Source organism: Nerophis ophidion, linkage group LG23 (genome assembly GCF_033978795.1).
Source record: "Nerophis ophidion isolate RoL-2023_Sa linkage group LG23, RoL_Noph_v1.0, whole genome shotgun sequence".
In the NCBI taxonomy this organism is placed as follows: Eukaryota; Metazoa; Chordata; class Actinopteri; order Syngnathiformes; family Syngnathidae; genus Nerophis; species Nerophis ophidion.
The window spans coordinates 14,561,545-14,581,903 of record NC_084633.1 but is presented as its reverse complement, the minus strand read 5'-3'; the positions used below and the strand labels follow the sequence as shown (position 1 = coordinate 14,581,903).

The 20,359-nt window shown below is 38.5% G+C and overlaps 2 protein-coding genes across 5 annotated transcripts in view; both read right to left on the bottom strand.

Moving 5' to 3' along the window:
• The window catches only part of baiap2a (BAR/IMD domain containing adaptor protein 2a), a 256,159-nt gene extending 253,096 nt beyond the window's left edge, over nucleotides 1–3,063 (bottom strand). For 3 of the 4 annotated variants that reach the window (XM_061884945.1, XM_061884943.1, XM_061884944.1), the window contains exon 1: nucleotides 2,788–3,004. In XM_061884945.1, coding sequence (XP_061740929.1) covers nucleotides 2,788–2,859 — 72 coding nt within the window. In that variant the 5' untranslated portion in view covers nucleotides 2,860–3,004. The other variant, XM_061884942.1, reaches the window with a different exon arrangement.
• Nucleotides 3,064–3,919: 856 nt separating this feature from the next.
• Nucleotides 3,920–18,978, bottom strand: LOC133541496 (charged multivesicular body protein 6-like). The gene is made up of 8 exons (XM_061884940.1): nucleotides 18,758–18,978; nucleotides 15,338–15,447; nucleotides 13,110–13,197; nucleotides 12,958–13,044; nucleotides 12,681–12,746; nucleotides 11,281–11,361; nucleotides 4,063–4,129; nucleotides 3,920–4,003 (listed from the first exon to the last, which is right to left on the bottom strand). Exons 1-8 carry the CDS (start codon nucleotides 18,821–18,823, stop codon nucleotides 3,957–3,959), a joined length of 612 nt encoding a protein of 203 aa, XP_061740924.1. The 5' UTR covers nucleotides 18,824–18,978; the 3' UTR covers nucleotides 3,920–3,956.
• Nucleotides 18,979–20,359: the final 1,381 nt, after the last annotated feature.

The window sequence follows — 20,359 nt, the reverse complement described above, 5'->3', positions numbered from 1 at the left end:
GACATGTAACCAAATATTAACATTGCTGTATGTAAAATAAGAGTTGTAGAAATTATTGGAAACTCAAGACAGTTTTTGTAAACTTTTTAGCCTTTTTAATAAAAAGGGGGAAAAAGTGCGTTTAAAGCCGGGGTCACCAACGCTGTGACCACGGGCACCAGGTAGCCCGTAAGGACCAGATGAGTCGCCCGCTGGCCTGTTCTAAAAATAGCTCAAATGAAAGCACTTACCAGTGCGCTGCCTACTTTTTTTAAATTTTATTTATTTACTAGCAAGCTGGTCTCGCTTTGTGTTTAATTCTAAGTGAGACAAAACTGAAATAGATTTTGAAAATCTAAGAAAATATTTTAAAGACTTGGTCTTCACTTGTTTAAATAAATTCATTTATTTTTTTTACTTTGCTTCTTATAACTTTCATAAAGACAATTTTAGAGAAAAAATACAACCTTAAAAATGATTTTAGGATTTTTAAACACATATACCTTTTTACCTTTTAAATTCCTTCCTCTTCTTTCCTGACAATTTAAATCAATGTTCAAGTATTTTTTTTTATTAAAAATAATAATAAATACATTTTAATTTAATTCTTCATTTTAGCTTCTGTTTTTTCGACGAAGAATATTTGTGAAATATTTCTTCAAACTTATTATGATTAAAACTAAAAAAAAAAAAATATTCTGGCAAATCTAGAAAATCTGTAGAATCAAATTTAAATCTTATTTCAAAGTATTTTGAATTTCTTTTAAAAGTTTTGTTCTGGAAAAATCTAAAAGAAATAATGATTTGTTTTTGTTTGAAATATAGCTTGGTCCAATTTGTTATATATTCTAACAAAGTGCAGATCGGATTTTAACCTATTTAAAACAGGTCATCAAAATTCTAAAATTAATCTTAATCAGGAAAAACTACCAATGATGTTCCATCAATTCTTTTTTTAATTTTTTCAAAAAGATTCGAATTAGATCGTTTTTCTCTTCATTTTTTTCAGTTGAATTTTGAATTTCAAATTTTTCAAAATTTGATTTTCATATTTTTTCCCTGTTTTCTCCTCTTTTAAACCGTTCAATTAAGTGTTTTTTTTCATCATTTATTCTCTACAAAAAAAACTTCCGTAAAAGGAAAAAAAATGTACAACGGAATGACATGCATACATACACCCATTTTTTTTATATATATATTTATTTATTTATTAAAGGAAAATTTTGCAAATTGGCTATTTCTGGCAATTTATTTAAGTGTGTATCAAACTGGTAGCCCTTCGCATTAATCAGTACCCAAGGAGTAGCTCTTGGTTTCAAAAAGGTTGGTGACCCCTGGTTTAACCTTCCTCTTGTGTTAGCTTTCTGTTACCATCTCTTATGTTAACGGGTCGGTTTTGACCCATGTCTTAAATCAGCTGTAAAATACACTAAAAACAATTATCCATCATCCAATTTGTTTCTCATCTCTTGGTGACCTCGTTAGGCTTCCTTATCCTTGAAAATATTGGTTTTAATATTTTTGGTTTGGGCCATTGGGCCTTTTTTTGTCAGTATACCCCTCGATTTCAATTTTTAAAAATGGTAAAACGAACCTCAAGAGAATCATATACATAAAAAAAAGGCTGTTGTGTTACCTAACTATTACTAAGGGGTATTAGAACACATCTCTTAAATAAATGTGTTTTATTTATTTTTTCATTTTAAGAATTTTAACTATAGTAACATCTATGGTGTTACGGGTCAATTTCGACCCATATATATTTACTTCAAGAAAAAGGCTAAAAAGTATTTTTTTCAGCAACAGAAATCCAACATCAAACAAACAACAACCAATCAAGCACATGAAACCAAGAGAAATAGATTACTGGTTCCAAAACTAATAAAAAAACAAAATCAGAGTGGCAAAAAGTGACACTTTTAGTGTCCGTCTTTTGTTTGTTTTTGTACTGGATAACAAGGTAAAATGAGAATCCACTAAAGTTCACGTGATTGGGAGAGGAGCTGGCTGTCAGTGTGTTCAGTTTTGGCTCTTATCATTGCTTTATCATCTTATTTTTATAACCGGGTCGAAACCGACCCTAACAACACCAAGGGCATAATTTCTACCAGAGCATTTTATAATTTAGTGAAAAAAATTAAAATGTTTTATTTTGTTGACAAAGAGGTTCCTGACAAAGTCAAAAAGCTTTGATGCAAAAAAATAAATGTGGTGTTTTTATGCATTTAAAAACTAAAACGGGTCGGTGCCGACCCTAACACAAGACGAAGGTTAAAGCCACATATAAGTTTACATGTTGAGTATTCGGATACAAAAATAAGCTTTTGTTACTCTAACTCCCGATATGATCATAAACTCACACAAGCTTTTTTTTTTTTAATGCAGAACTGGTTTGAATGTTGCAATTGCTTTAGGGCAATGGTTTACTTGTTGCAACAGAGAAGGGGAGGATCAGGCCCAGCCTTCACCGAGAGTCCAACACTTACTAACTCCTGGAATGTCTCTCATTTGTGCACACCTTAAATCCCAGAGAGAACAAGCAGTGTCAGGTGTGCACACGGACAGGTGGGAACAGGCTAAATGGATTGGGATTGAAAATAGGGTCTTAATCATCAAATGGAGCTCCATTCAAGTCATGCTCGTAACCCAGGAGATCAATGAACGCATTGCAGGATATATAGTCGAAACACTTTTATTTAGCTCCATTAGTCAAAACACGGTTTATTTCGTATACATTTGCTAACGTTCGACGCGCAAAACGTCAAAAGTATCTACGCCAGCAAACTTTATTCATTAGAAGCACCTTACCTTGTAGACATTTTCCGTCAATCGGTGAACCTCGTCCGTGCGAGACATCGTGGAGTCTTCGGCCAGGACCATAAAAGATCTATCCCCCAAACGTGTATCCGTGTGAAAAAAAAAACAATGGAAATAGGAATAAAAGTTGGTAAATGGGCAATGTTTGAAGAGAATAGGAAGTAAATGTCGATACGACGTTGCAGGTCCGAAATCCTACTGCAACTGAACTCACCTTCCTCGACTGCTTACAGCTGACAGCCTGAGATACCTTCATGAACACTTGGAAAGCTCGTTTTTCCTAGTTTTCACCACATTGGACACACGCCTCCCACCCGATCAAACACGGGAAAAACAAATGTGTCTTCTTTATTCTAATTTACCTATTTATAAACATTTTTATCAGTCCGACCATCACATTCTGTGTGATTTGAAGCATAATGAAATATTTCCTACAGCTTCCAAACGCGGCATCCGTCTGTCCAAAGCGTACATTTGCAGGCCGCCCACACATTCCCCCTTTTTTCAACTACATTACATTAATTTAATATTCAGGGAGGTTTGCACGTATATAACATCAACGTTTCATGCTGCTTTCGTTGTTGCACAAAGGAAAAAAAAACACCTTTCTTTTATTATAAAGAGCGTTTTTCCAACTTGAAAAAAAAACACTGTTGAAGCTTCCTAGTGAAACAATTGCAGCAGGCTGTGGAAATCCATCCATTTTCTACCGCGTATTCCCTTTGGGGTCGCTGGTGCCTATCTCAGCTACAATCGGGCGGAAGGCGGGGTACACCCTGGACAAGTCGCCACCTCATTGCAGGGCCAACACAGATAGACGGACAACATTCACACACTAGGGCCAATTTAGTGTTGCCAATCAACCTATCCCCAGGTGCAATTTATTTAAAGTGCATAAAAAAAATGTTGCAAATGCTAATTAAAGACTGTGCAAGAGTTATAATTGTATAAGAGGGTATTTTTTGACCCTGTCTAAACATACATAGTGCAATTGTACCAGATGTAATGATATACAGTGAATATACACATTCTTTCTAGCTTATAAAAATGATTGTTTTTATCATTATAAGGAAAAAAAGAAGCAAATAACGCCCCCTTGTGGACAAAGGATTTACACAAAGTATTCTGAACAAAATTGTTTAATTCAGGACTGTCAAACGTTATGCTGATAACATCTCCCGCTCTGTGTTCTTCGCCCTTCTTCTCTCTGCAATAAAAAACAGGATAAATAATCAGGTATCCATTACTGAATGACAGCACTGCTACCTGGTTGTGTACCCGCCGCCTCGGTGATTGGTTCCGTCGGAACCTCAGGAAGCGCCACGTCTTCTCCCTATGTCGAGATGAGGAAACAAAAACGTATGCAAATCAGTTTTAGCGCCACGTCAAACTCAAGACACTGAGAGGCAATAATAGCATGTTGTCGTCGTCGTATTGTACAGCAAACACTGTTATTTGCACATCCGCGCAGTCTGACTTGTTCAGATGCACAATTAGACACGTACTCAAACATATCAAGCGCTATTAGGATAATATAAATGTTGTCTTACGCTTCCGGAATGAGGTATTAATATTAGTGGAGTAAAGTCCTTAAAGGGGAACATTATCACAATTTCAAAAGGGTTAAAAACAATAAAAATCAGTTCCCAGTGGCTTGTTGTAATTTTGGAAGTTTTTTTTCAAAATTTTACCGGTCCCGGAATATCCCTAAATAAAGCTTTAAAGTGCCTTATATTCGCTACCTTCGAAACCACTATCCATTTCCCTGTGACGTCATACAGTGATGCCAATACAAACAACATGGCGGTTACCACAGCAAGATATAGCGACATTAGCTCGGATTCAGACTCGGATTTCAGCGGCTTAAGCGATTCAACAGATTACGCATGTATTGAAACAGATAGTCGGAGTATGGAGGCAGGTAGCGAAAATGAAATTGAAGAAGAAATTGAAGCTATTGAGCGAATAGCTATTGACGCCATTCGGCCATAGCATGGGTGTACCTAATAAAGTGGCCCATAGCATGGCTGCCTTATTAGCATCGCCGGTAAAATGTGCGGACCAAACGATCAGGACTTTCCCGTCCTGTGACACTGGAACAACTTAAATCTGTCGATTGGTAAGTGTTTGTTTCGCATTAAATGTGGGTATCTAGTTTCAAATGTACATACAGCTAACGTAAATAGCATGTTAGCATCGATTAGCGTAGCATGTTAGCATCGATTAGCTGCCAGTCATGCTGCGACCAAATATGTCTGATTAGCACATAAGTCAACAACATCAACAAAACTCACCTTTGTGATTTCGTTGACTTAATCGTTGCAAATACATCTGCAGGTTATCCACATATCTCTGTGCCATGTCTGTCTTAGCATCGCCGGTCAAATGTGAAGACACTCTGGCACATTCAATGGGGGTCTGGCGGAAGATTTCTTGCCAGTGGTGCAACTTGAATCCCTCCCTGTTAGTGTTGTTACACCCTCCGACAACACACCGACGAGGCATGATGTCTCCAAGGTTCCAAAAAATAGTTGAAAAAACGGAAAATAACAAGAGCTGAGACCCGGTGTTTGTAATGTGAAAATGAATATGACGGGTGTGTTACCTTGGTGACGTCACGTTCTGACGTCATCGCTAAAAGACCGATAAACAGAAAGGCGTTTAATTTGCCAAAATTCACCCATTTAGAGTTCGGAAATCGGTTAAAAAAATATATTGACGCTTGCAAAGGTTTGGTGATAATGTTCCCTTTTAAATTAAAGGGGAACATTATCAGCAGACCTAGGTAAGCGTCAATATATACCTTGATGTTGCAGAAAAAAGACCGTATGTTTTTTTAGCCGATTTCCAAACTCTAGAAGGGTGAATTTGGTGATTTAAACACCTCTTAATTGATAGCCTGTTGGAGCGATCTGCCATTTTCTCAATCTCATTACCCCACCAAGTCAAATCAGCTCTGTTATTTTCCGTTTTTTTTTGACTGTTTTCCCGTACCTTGGAGACATCATGCTTCGTCGGTGTGTTGTCGGAGGGTGTAACAACACGAACAGAGACAGATACAAGTAGGACCAGTGGTCAAAAGATGCGAAAGTCCCTCGTTTGTTCTGCAAACTTTACCGAGGACAGCTATGCTACGACAGAGATGGCAAGAATGTGTGGATATCCTGCGACACTCAAAGCAGATGCAGTTCCAACGATAAAGTCAAAGAAATCTGCAGTATTGGAAAATAGACCACCACTGAATCTGCCGGAGTGCATCTATTCAGTGACAACGGACCTCTGTTCCCGCAGACAAGCAAGGTAAACCCCTCGGATATGATTTATGCCACTTCTTTTTCTGTCTCATTTTGTCCACCAAATGTATAACGTTGTGCATGAATGCACAAAGGTGAGTTTTGTTGATGTTATTGACTCATGTGGAGTGTGCTAATCAGACATATTTGGTCACGGCATGACTGTAGGCTAATCGATGCTAACATGCTATTTAGGCTAGCTGTATGCACATATTGCATCATTATTTGCATCATCATTGCATCTTTCCCTCCACCCACATTTAATGCCAAACAAACACATACCAATCGTTGGTTAGAAGAAGATTGCCGAATTCGTCCTCGCTTCCTCCCGTGTCGCTTTCGTCGGTTTTGCTTGTATACGGTTCAAAGCGATATGGCTCAATAGCTTCAGTTTCTTCTTCAATTTCGTTTTCGCTACCTGCCTCCACACTCCATTCATCCGTTTCAATACATGCGTAATCTGTTGAATCGCTTAAGCCGCTGAAATCCGAGTCTGAATCCAAGCTACTATCGCTATACCTTTCTGAGCTATCCGCCATGTTTGTTTCTGGTGGTTTCACGCTGTGACGTCACAGGATAATTAATGGGTGGTTATACCAATGGTAAAAATCAGGCACTTTGAAGCCGTTTTTCGGGATATTAGGTGATGGGTAAAATTTTGAAAAAAACTTTGAAAAATAAAATAAGCCACTGGGAACTGATTTTTATAGGTTTTAACCCTTCAGAAATTGTGATAATGTTCCCCTTTAAGAGAAGTCAAAATGTGACAGCAATCAAACTTGCAATGTTATGAGAATAGAGTTGTGACAGTATGACACAAAAGTAAAATTACAAGAACAAAGTTGGAATATTACGAGAAAAAAAAGAAGTTACAAGATAAAAAATTGTAAGGTGCCAAGAAAAAATGGCAACATTACAACGCATTGTAATTTCGCAAAAAAAAAAAAGTTGGAATGTTACAGGACTTACCGTATTTTCCGGACTATAAGGCGCACTTAAAATCCTTTCATTTTCTCAAAAATCGACGGTGCGCCTTATAACCCGGTGCGCCTAATGTGCGGCATAATTCTGGTTTTGCTTACCGACCTCGGAAGCAATTTTATTTGTTACATGGTGTAATGATAAGTGTTACCAGTAGATGGCAGTCACACATAAGAGACACGTGTAAACTGCAAGATGACTCCAGTAAACAACACCAAAACTTTAGAAGTTCCATTGAGAATATAGAACATTACATACTGCGTTCAAAAATCTTTGGTAAGCTATGAAGCCGCACCGCTTGATGGATTGTCGGCGCATTAAACATAGGAGTATTATTATTGTGTGTGTATAAGGACCGCAAAATGGCACCTATTAGCATACATATTACCTGGAATTTTGTTTCGCAATATTATGCAGACCCAATATATCTTACCTTCTGGTACCTGCTGATGTTTATTTGGGATCTGCATAAGTCCTGAAAATGTGCGCGCATCCGCCATTGTAGTCCAGTTTCCTCTTTTTCTCTATCTTCTTATATGGCATTCACTTTAGTCATTAGAGTTCCGGTCGGACACATTTCCGTTTTTTGTTGCTTTCGGATGAGGAGATGCTGCTCTGTTATTAACTTAAGTAAAGTCTGAATGTCATTAAAACAGTTAGCACCATCTTTTGATATTTCTTCCACTCCCGTTCTAACACGCTATAACAAAAATGACGGGGAGAAGACGTTGCCGAAGGTGAGCCACGTAAATAAAGCCGCCCACAAAACGGCAGATCTGGAGGCGACTGTCAAAAGCGGCTTGAAGATGATCTGTAAAACCTCATCTAAGCAACATTTTGACCAACGAACCACCATTACATGTTATGTAAACCACAAGGAAGTCTTTTACATTTAGAGAAATAAATAAATAATATGACCCCTTTAATGCGCCCTATAATCCGGTGCGCATTTTGTATGAAAAAAATCCTGACTAGACCCCTCATCGGCAGTGCGCCTTATAATCCGGTGTGACCTATGGTCCGGAAAATACGGTATGTTAGAATGTTAAGAGACAGAACCAAGTAGTTACAAGAAAAAATCGTAACATGAGAGGATAAAACTGGACCATAAACTGTAATTTTACAAGAAAAAAGTTGTATTTTTACTAAAATTAGGTTAGAATATTAAGAGACAAAAAAAGGCCCTTGTGACAATAAAGTCAAAAGATGTTAGGAATAAGGATACATTACAAGAAAAAGGTCTTACTACTATAAAAAATAAAGTCAAAATGTTAACAAATGTATTGACAATTTGTAAAGACGGAGCAACTCAAAATGTGTGTTTAAGACACAATTCACATGAAAATATATCTTATAACTTTGCTGTAAACTTTTTGTCTGTCTAAGAATGAGGTCATTTTTATTACATATTCAAATGAAAACTTTATCAAATGTTATGTCATTTTCTTTAATTGTACTTTTTTTCCTTTTAATACGGGGTCAGCAACCCATGGCTCTAGAGCCACATGCGGCTCTTGAGCGGCGTCCTGGTGGCTCCATGGAGCTTTTTCAAAAATGTATGGAAATGGAAAAAAAATAGGGGGAAACATATAGTATTTTTAGTAATATGGCTTCTGTAGGAGGACAAACACGACACAAACCTCCACAATTGTTAGAAAACCGACTGTTGAAAATGTTTGTGTTTTTGCTTCAAAACGGGGCCGTTTTGTCCTACTAATTTAAGCGTCCCTTCAACTCACCGTTGTGTGTACTGTGACTCAACAGTTTGTTTACATGTACAACTTTCTCCGACGCTACCACAGACAGACGTGTTATATGTCACTTCTTCTTTGTCTCATTTTGCCCACCAAACGTTTTATGCTGTACATGAATAAATAAAGGTGAGCGTTGTTGATATTATTAACTTGTTATGGAGTGCTGATCAGGCATATTTGGTCAGTGCATGACTGAAAGCTAATCGATGCTAACCTGCTATTTATGCTAGCTGTATGTACATATTGCATCATTATGCCTCATTTGTAGGTATCCATCCATCCATCCATTTTCTACCGCTTATTCCCTTTCGGGGTCGCGGGGGGCGCTGGCGCCTATCTCAGCTACAATCGGGCGGAAGGCGGGTTACACCCTGGACAAGTCGCCACCTCATCGCAGGGCCAACACAGATAGACGGACAACATTCACACTCACATTCACACACTAGGGCCAATTTAGTGTTGCCAATCAACCTACCCCCAGGTGCATGTCTTTGGAAATGGGAGGCAGCCGGAGTACCCGGAGGGAACCCACGCATTCACGGGGAGAACATGCAAACTCCACACAGAAAGATCCCGAGCCTGGATTTGAACCCAGGACTGCAGGACCTTCGTATTGTGAGGCAGACGCACTAACCCCTCTGCCACCGTGAAGCACATACATTTGTAGGTATATTTGAGCTCATTTAATTTCCTTTACTTATGTCCTCGGTGTATTTAGTTCCTTTTTCCATGTTTCATGACACATTAGCTGTATGCAATATTGGCTGCATTTCTGATAGTTGTTAGTGTGCCGTGTTGTTCCAGACCACAGCAAACGTTACCCAGCTTCCATTAGAAGAAGACAGTCTGCCGTTTCCCCTTAACTTGGACACACACATCATACTTTTGGCCATTCTAAGACATATATTTCCAGGTGTTAGCTCAGCCTTTGAGAAGTTTTAGAAATGTTTTCCAATGTTGTATAAATGTGTATAATAATTATTACATTTCAACTTTTCTGTCAACGAAGATTTGGGTCAGCCAGTGACACAGTCATTTTGATAGTAGGCTAATATAGCTAATTAGCCACTTACATCATGTGTTGCCATCATTATAACACTTATAGGCCTACTGAAACCCACTACTACCCACCACGCAGTCTGATAGTTTATATATCAATGATGAAATATTAACATTGCAACACATGCCAATACGGCCTTTTTAGTTTACTAAATTGCAATTTTTAAATCTCCCGGGACTTTTTTCTTGAAAACGTCGCGTAATGATGACGTATACACGTGACGTCACGGGCTGTTATCAAAATGAGCGCTGCACACACACACAGCTAAAAGTCATCTGCTTTAACCGCATAATTACACAGTATTTTGGACATCTGTGTTGCTGAATCTTTTGCAATTTGTTCAATTAATATTGGAGAAGTCAAAGTAGAGTGATGGAGTTGGGAAGCTTTAGCCTTTAGCCACACAAACACAGGGTGATTCCTTGTTTAAAATTCACGGAGGTGAAGCTTTCCAATGGATCACAGCAAACATGGATCCCAACCGAATGTCAACCAGCAGGTTTCAGTGAGAAAATTGTGGTTCAAAAGTCACCACTTACTGGATATCAGCTGAGCTTGTGCCGCCCATACAGCTGCCGTCGACTTCCCTGAGACACTGTGCGTCCACACCCGGCCGTGGACGTACACTTCCGACTATCAGGTATAGTTAAACTCACTTAAACACTAGCAACACAATAGAAAGATAAGGGATTTCCCAGAATTATCCTAGTAAATGTCTCTAAAAACATATGAATCCGTCTCAATGCAACGCGATTGCAATCGCGTTTTTTTTTGTTTTTTTTCTAGTCCGTCGCTACCTATATCCTCAAACACAAATCTTTCATCCTCGCTCAAATTAATGGGGAAATGGTCGTTTTCTCGGTCCGAATAGCTGTTTTTGTTGGAGGCTCCCATTAAAATCAATGTGAATATATGAGGAGCCATCAACATGTGTTGTCATTGTCTGCGACTTCCGGTAGAGGCGGGGCTTTTCTCCAGTTGCCAACTTTATCGTGGATGTTCTCTACTAAATCCTTTCAGCAAAAATATGGCAATATCGCGAAATGATCAAGTATGACACATAGAATGGACCTGCTATCCCTGTTTGAATAAGAAAATCTCATTTCAGTAGGCCTTTAAATAAGTCTATGACTTTTGGTTGAATATGGCTCTTTCAACATTTCAGATTATCGACCCCTGCTTTATAATACCACCAGTCTTTCATAGAATCAGTCCCTTGGGTCATGAACTTTAATAGCCGATAATTTTGGTCAAATTTAGAATTTTCGTTACTATTTTTCTTAATCCTTTTTCTCAATCTGTCACTGTTGCCTTTTTTCCAGGAATGGTTTTCCTCATCCCTTTGATAGTCTAACAATGGAAATAAGGTTAGCGGTCAACACCTCACTCTTCTTACCCCAGTAATGGCTTCCAGTTCAGCCAGAACAGCGTCCTCGTCTTCTTGCGTCAACGCTCCGGCCAACATGTCATCAATTTGCTGCGGAAGGAATAAATACAGATGTATTCAGCTTCACGGAGGTGGTGTGGGTAAGTCATTACAGCCCCCTAGTGGTACAATCTGAGGTATTTATTGTGCGCACACGTTAAAGGGGAACATTATCACAATTTCAAAAGGGTTAAAAACGATAAAAATCAGTTCCCAGTGGCTTGTTTTATTTTTTTAAGTTTTTTTCAAAATTTTACACCTCCCGGAATATCCCTAAAAAAAGCTTTAAAGTTCTGGATTTTCGCTATTTGCGATGCGACTGTCCATTTCCCTGCGACGTCATACAGTGCTACCAATACAAACAACATGGCGGTTACCAAAGCAAGATACAGCGACATTAGCTCGGATTCAGACTCGGATTTCAGCGGCTTAAGCGATTCAACAGATTACGCATGTATTGAAACAGATGGTCGGTGTACGGAGGCAGATAGCGAAAACGAAATTGAAGAAGAAACTGAAGCTATTGAGCGAATAGCTATTGACGCTATTCGGCCATAGCATGGGTGTACCTAATGAAGTGGCCCATAGAATGGCTGCCTTATTATTATCGCCGGTAAAATGTGCGGACCAAACGATCAGGACTTTCGCATCTTGTGACACCGGAGCAACTTAAATCCGTCGATTGGTAAGTGTTTGTTTTGCATTAAATGTGGGTATCTAGTTTCAAATGTACATACAGCTAGCGTAAATAGCATGTTAGCATCGATTAGCGTAGCATGTTAGCATCGATTAGCTGGCAGTCATGCTGCGACCAAATATGTCTGATTAGCACATAAGTCAACAACATCAACAAAACTCACCTTTGTGATTTCGTTGACTTAATCGTTGCAAATGCATCTGCAGGTTATCCATACATCTCTGTGCCATGTCTGTCTTAGCATCGCCGGAAAAATGTGGAGACACTCGGGCACTTTCAATGGGGGTCTGGCGGCAGATTTCTTGCCAGTGGTGCAACTTGAATCCCTCCCATTTAGTGTTGTTACACCCTCCGACAACACACCGACGAGGCATGATGTCTCCAAGGTTCCAAAAAATAGTCGAAAAAACGGAAAATAACAGAGCTGAGACCCGGTGTTTTAATGTGAAAATGAAAATGGCGGGTGTGTTACCTCGGTGACGTCACGTTCTGACGTCATTGCTACAAGACCGATAAACAGAAAGGTGTTTAATTCGCCAAAATTCACCCATTTAGAGTTCGGAAATCGGTTAAAAAATACATGGTCTTTTTTCTGCAACATCAAGGTATATATTGACGCTTGCATAGGTTTGGTGATAATGTTCCCCTTTAAGGTAGGGGAAATCAAATTGACCTTTTGATACTCAATTGCTTCCTGGGTCTCGTCTAGGATTCTCTCCACATCTTCTATTGACATGATCTGCCACAGATAAAAAAATGGGAGAAGATTTGTGTGAGGGTGCACCAGCTGCACAGCTGCAGCAGCAGCAGGCTTTGCTACCTAATCGTTTAATCTCCAAACAAGGTGAGCAGACACAAGCTACAGTATCATCATCAGCTCTAAAACACGCTTTGCAGAAAGTTTGACGAGTGCAGTTTTACCAAAGTGACATATTGGTTTATTTATCTACCTGGTGCATACTCTTCAGACAATCATTGCCAGCTTGCAGCCCCTCGATGACTTTCAGCTCAATTTGCATGAACTCGATGTCTTGAACCTGTTAAAATAAACATACTGTAGTTTCACTTGTCTTCATTTCAGAATGCATGGGCACTTTAATACCATTCGCTCAATGTTTGAGATCTGATTTTCTGTCTTGTCCAGCAGCTGATCCTGGTAGCGCTTCTTCTTCAGTAGCAGCAGAGCCTTTCTGCAACAAACAATATAATATCAAATAGATAAAACATAAAATCATATACAGGTAATTAAACGTAACATGATGTGTAAAGTCAGGGATGTCAAAGTTAATGTGATAACTCGTTACCTATAACTTCGGTGCTAATTTTGTTTGACGGGTGATGAACTAACCCAGGGGTGTCAAACTCAAACACAGAGTGGACCAAAATGTAAAACCGAACAAAGCCGCGGGCCCAGGTTGAACAAATTTACCTTTTAATAGGGACCCAAAAAAGTTTTGCATTGAATATTGAACAAGCAAGGCTTATATAACTTTATAGTGACATGCAAAATCGAGTTTCAAATAATAATAATAAGTGAATTATATTTATATAGCGCTTTTCTCTAGTGACTCAAAGCGGTTTACATACTAAACCCAATATCTAAGTTACATTTAAACCAGTGTGGGTGGCACTGGGAGCAGGTGGGTAAAGTGTCTTGCCCAAGGACACAACGGCAGTGACTAGGATGGCAGAAGCGGGGATCGAACCTGCAACCCTCAAGTTGCTGGCACGGCCAATCTACCAACTGAGCTACACCGTCCCGTCACCGTATATGAAATACAATTTTTATAAAAATTTAATGCCTCTTTTCTATTTGCAGCCTTATGAGGTAAATATCAAAATAAACTTTTTCCACAGGCTAATAATACATTTGAAAATAAAATAACAATAATGAATGAATCAAACATTCCAGCCTTAAAGTAGCAAGATGAAGGGAATGAATAAAACGTTAATTATTGCTCAGTTTGCTACACTGACTTGCTTTAAGACTGAATATGGAACAAGCAACGCTTATTTAACTTAATAGTGCAAAATCCATCCATCCATCCATCCATCCATCCATTTTCTACCACGTGTCCCTTTTGGGGTCGCGGGGGGGGTCGCTGGAGCCTATCTCAGCTGCATTCGGGCGGTGGGCGGGGTGCACCCTGGGACAAGTCGCCACCTCATCACAGTAGTGCAAAATCAACGTTCAAAAAACAAAAGAAAAAACATCAATGGCATATTAAATAAAATTTAAATAAAAAATGTATTGCCTCTTTTCTTTTTGCAGCCTTCTGAGGTAAATATCAACATTACATTTTTCCACAGGCTAATGAATTTGAAAATAAAATAACATTGAGGTGGGCGGGGCTCGGTGGTAGCGGGGGTGTATACGGTTGCGTCCCGCAAGAGTTAGTGCTGCAAGTGATTCTGGGTATTTGTTCTGTTGTGTTTATGTTGTGTTACGGTGTGGTTGTTCTCCTGAAATATGTTTGTCATTCTTGTTTGGTGTGGGTTCACTGCAAAAGCTGAAATCTAAGTAAGATTAAATATCACAAATAAGGGTAATATATGCTTAATTTCTTTCTGATTAGATAATTCTTCTCACTGGGCAGATTTTATGTTAGAATGTTTTACTTGTTTTAAGGGTTTTGGTCCTAAATGATCTCAGTAAGATATTATAGCTTGTTGCTGAGATGTGATGACCTATATTGAGTAAAACATGCTTGAAACTAGAATATCAACTGTTGCAAAGCTGTGTCATCAACACTCACAAGTATAAAACTAATTTTTAAAAGTAATACGTTCTTATTTCAAGCATGTACAAAAAAAAAAAATTATGACTTTGACACAATTGTGTCTCATATTAAAACAGATGAAAGCCAAATGGACTTTGCTGTGTTATTTTCAATGAAACAATAGAAAATATGTACTCATATAGTAGTACAGTTGTTATTAGAGAGTATATAGTTATTTTAAGGTATTTTGGGTTCATTGAGGTTAGCTAATTTTACTTGTTTTGGAAAGTCTTGACAAGCCAAATGTTCTTGTTAATTTTGACAGCCACAATTACACATAAAAAGTTGTAACATCATCTTCAATCTTAAACATAAAACACAGCTATTCAGATATGACTTCTTCAATATTGCTACCTTTCCCCCTATAATATTGATTCATTATTTAATGGCAATACTCCCTCCTGTATGATGAACCTCACACTGGGAAGATGTAATATTATAATCTGAGCCGAGGATGTTGTCGTGGATTGTGCAGCCCTTTGAGACACTAGTGATTTAGGGCTATATACTGTAAAAAAAACTTTGATTGATTGATTGAAATAATATTTACTCTTTTCTGCCATCTTTGAGCAGCTGCTTGGCCAGAAGATGCTCTTTCTCCTGATGGAGGGTGATCCTCTTTTGATACTGCTTCAGCTTATCTCTCTGCTGCTTCAGTTGCTGGGAAAGAAAACGTAACATTTAACACACAGAATACAATACTTTAACTGGTGAACTATTGCCAACAGTTCAGGAGAGAACACACAGAAGCTAATACACATAATAACAGAATGAATGAACAATTTAAAAAGATGGTTTGACATAAACAGACTATCTTTGAGTCTCAGTAAAACTAAAATAATGCTATTTGGTAAGAGTACAAGAGAAAATCAAACTAAAATACAAATAGACGGAATAGAAATTGAAATAGTAATTTAAACCACATTTCTAGGTATAAGGATTGATGATAAATTGAATTGGAAAGCTCATGTAAAAAATATACAACATAAAGTAGCAAGAAACACATCAATAATAAATACTGCAAAACATGTTCTAGACAAAAAAATCACTTCTTATTCTCTACTCCTCAGTAGTGTTACCATATCTGAGTTATTGTGTAGAAATATGGGGAAATAACTACAAAAGTACACTTCATCCATTAACAGTGTTACAAAAAAGATCAGTTAGAATAATACATGATGTTGGATATAGAGAACATACAAACCCTTTATTTATTGAATCAAAGATACTGAAATTCCACAAAATAGTGAATTTACAAACAGCTAAATTTATACACAAAGCAAACTATAACCTGCTAGCCAAGGATATACAACATTTCTTCTCAACAAAAGAGGAGAAATATAATCTTAGAGAAAAAGGTCATTTAAAAAACATTTGTACGCACGTACCACACTTAAGACCTTCAGTATATCAGTATGTGGAATTAAATTATGGAATGGCTTAAGCAAATAAATCAAACAATGTACTAATATGATCCACTTTAAGAAACTCTTCAAACTTAAAGTGTTTATAAAAAAAAGTACAAAGAAGAATAACCCCGATAAACATTCTGAATTTATCTCATCCATCCATTAATTTTCTAGATAATTTTACTAATCTCACCATATGAAATATAACTTACTTCACTAATTATAATTTATTTACTATTATTATTATTGCTTATTCAGAACAGGAAATGAACAAAAGTTTCAACAACTACTATGTAAAAGAAAAGGGGTAGGATTAAATAATCTCTGTATCATGTTGTAAGCATGCATGCATGTGTGATGCATCATGTTGTATGCATGCATGTGTGATGTATCATGTTGTATGCATCCATGTGTGATGCATCATGTTGTATGCATGCAAGTGTGATGCATCATGTTGTATGCATGCATGTGTGATGCATCATGTTGTATGCATACATGTGTGATGCATCATGTTGTATGCATTCATGTTTGATGTATCATGTTGTATGCATCCATGTGTGATGCATCATGTTGTATGCATTCATGTGTGATGTACCATGTTGTGTGCATGCATGTGATGCATCATGTTGTATGCATGCATGTGTGATGTATCATGTTGTATGCATCCATGTGTGATGCATCATGTTGTATGCATTCATGTGTGATGTATCATGTTGTGTGCATGCATGTACGATGCATCATGTTGTATGCATTCATGTCTGATGTATCATGTTGTATGCATCCATGTGTGATGCATCATGTTGTATGCATTCATGTCTGATGTATCATGTTGTATGCATCCATGTGCGATGCATCATGTTGTATGCATTCATGTCTGATGTATCATGTTGTATGCATCCATGTGTGATGCATCATGTTGTATGCATTCATGTGTGATGTATCATGTTGTATGCATTCATGTGTGATGTACCATGTTGTGTGCACGCATGTGATGCATCATGTTGTATGCATGCATGTGTGATGCATCATGTTGTATGCATTCATGTGTGATGTATCATGTTGTGTGCATGCATGTACGATGCATCATGTTGTATGCATGCATGTGTGATGTATCATGTTGTATGCATGCATGTGTAATGCATGCATCTGCGATGCATCATGTTGTATGCACGCGTGTGTGATGCATCATGTTGTATGCATGCATGTGTGATGTATCATGTTGTGTACATGCATGTGTGATGTATCATGTTGTGTGCATGCATGTGTGATGTATCATGTTGTATGCATGCATGTGTGATTCATCATGTTGTATGCATGCATGTGTGATGCATCAAGTTGTATGCATACATGTGCGATGCATCATGTTGTATGCATGCATGTGTGATGTATCATGTTGTGTGCATGCATGTGATGCATCATGTTGTATGCATGCATGTGTGATGTATCATGTTGTATGCATCCATGTGTGATGCATCATGTTGTATGCATTCATGTGTGATGTATCATGTTGTGTGCATGCATGTACGATGCATCATGTTGTATGCATGCATGTGTGATGTATCATGTTGTATGCATGCATGTGTGATGCATCATGTTGTATGCATCCATGTGTGATGCATCATGTTGTATGCATTCATGTGTGATGTATCATGTTGTGTGCATGCATGTGATGCATCATGTTGTATGCATTCATGTGTGATGTATCATGTTGTGTGCATGCATGTGATGCATCATGTTGTATGCATTCATGTGTGATGTATCATGTTGTGCATGCATGTGATGCATCATGTTGTATGCATTCATGTGTGATGTATCATGTTGTGTGCATGCATGTGATGTATCATGTTGTATGCATCCATGTGTGATGCATCATGTTGTATGCATTCATGTGTGATGTATCATGTTGTGTGCATGCATGTACGATGCATCATTTTGTATGCATGCATGTGTGATGTATCATGTTGTATGCATGCATGTGTGATGCATCATGTTGTATGCATCCATGTGTGATGCATCATGTTGTATGCATCCATATGTGATGTATCATGTTGTGTGCATGCATGCGATGCATCATGTTGTATGCATGCATGTGTGATGTATCATGTTGTATGCATGCATGTGTAATGCATGCATCTGCGATGCATCATGTTGTATGCACGCATGTGTGATGCATCATGTTGTATGCATGCATGTGTGATGTATCATGTTGTGTACATGCATGTGTGATGTATCATGTTGTGTGCATGCATGTGTGATGTATCATGTTGTATGCATGCATGTGTGATTCATCATGTTGTATGCATGCATGTGTGATGCATTCATGTTATAAATAAACACAAAGTCAACAGTACTCTTATAAGCACATTAAAACGCGTCTCACTACTGTGGCATTCATTTATAGGTACAACATAACTGTACATGTTACATACACACATATAGTCAGGATGAAGTTCTATGGAATTATTTGGAAAAATAACTTTTAAATCATGCTAAATGCTAATGCTAACACCACCGCCATTATAACGGTGATGCTAATCGGCTTTCCCCGGTTAGGAGCTCACCAAAACGGCCTTGTCCTGTTCCGTGACGCGTGAGGGTCGACTCTTTCCCCCAAACACGTTTCCCATTATTTAGACACATCCCCGCCACATCCCTCTTTTACCTGGCGGATAATATATGTTTCATTTGGAGGTGTTTCGTCATGGTAAAAACGCAGCACCCCAACTGCTAGTAAGCGAGCAAGACAGCTAGTAGTGACGTCATCATTGCTATTGTTGCTACGGCAAGCGAGGAAAGACAAGACACCGGCAAAAAGCGATTCAAATTGTTATCGGCGTTATTATTCACTACATCAATCAATTAATGTTTATTTATAGAGCCTTCAATCACAAGTGCCTCAAAGGGCTGCACAAACCACAACGACATCCTCGGTAGGGCCCACATAAGGGCAAGGAAAAACTCACTCCAGTAGGACGTCGATGACAGTGACAATGATGACTATGAGAAACCTTGGAGAGGACCGCATATGTGGGCAACCATTCCCCCAGGGCAGAGTTTTTCAAACACTGTGCCGCGGCGCACACTAGTGCCGTGAGGTACAGTCTGGTGTGCCATGGGAGATTATGAAATTTCACCTATTTGGGTTAAATATATTTTTTTGCAAACCAGTAATTATAGTCTGCAAATGATGTGTTGTTGTTGAGTGTGGGTGCAAAGTAACAGTGTAATACACTTCCATATCAGTAGATGGCAGCCGGTAGCAAATTGCTTTGTAGACATCGGAAACAGCGGTAGGTAAAGTGCAGGTAAAAAGGTGTCTAATGCTTAAATCAAAAAATAAACAAAAGGTGAGTGCCTCTAAGAAAAGGCATTGAAGCTTAGGAAAGGCTATGCAGAACAAAACTACAACTGGACTGGTTACAAAGTAAACAAAAACAGAATGCTGGACGACAGCAAAGACTTACCGTGGAGCAAAGACGGCGTCCACAATGTACATCCGAACATGACATGACAATCAACAATGTCCCCACAAAAAAGGATAAAAACAACTGAAATATTGTTGATTGCTAAAACAAAGTAGATGTGGGAAATATCGCTCAAAGGAAGACATGAAACTGCTACAGGAGAATACCAAAAAACGAGAAAAAGCCACCAGAATAGGAGCGCAAGACAAGAAGTAAAACACTTCACACAGGAAAACAGCAAAAATAAGTCAGGGGGGGATGTGACCGGTGGTGACAGTACACCTACTTTGAGACAAGACCTATATTGATGCATGCTTGGTTATGTTTTAATTTATATTCGACAATTGCGACAACTACTTTTTGCTGTCAACTGAATTTAATTCTTTAATGATTTCTGTTGGTGGTGTGCCTCCGTTTTTTTGTCAAGGCAAAAAAATGTGCCTTGGCTCAAAAAAGGTTGAAAAACACTGCCCTAGGAGACCAAAAGCAATGGATGTCGAGCGGATCTAACATGATATTGTGAAAGTCCAATCCAAAGTGGATTTAACGTAACTGTGAGAATCAAGACCAGAGTGGATCCAATATAGTAGCGAGAGTCCCGTCCAAAGTGGAGCCAGCAGGAAACCATCCCAAGCGGAGGCGGATCAGCAACGCAGAGATGTCCCCAACCGATACACAGGCGAGCGGCCCATCCTGGGT

Coding starts and splice junctions, on each gene's coding strand:
- LOC133541496 (XM_061884940.1), bottom strand. CDS start 18,823: ATGGGAAACGTGTTTGGGGGAAAGAGTCGACCCTCACGCGTCACGGAA. Junction 15,448..18,757: donor AACAGGACAAGGCCGTTTTG/GTGAGCTCCTAA, acceptor TTTCTTTCCCAG/CAACTGAAGCAGCAGAGAGA. Junction 4,004..4,062: donor GGCGGCGGGTACACAACCAG/GTAGCAGTGCTG, acceptor TTTTTATTGCAG/AGAGAAGAAGGGCGAAGAAC.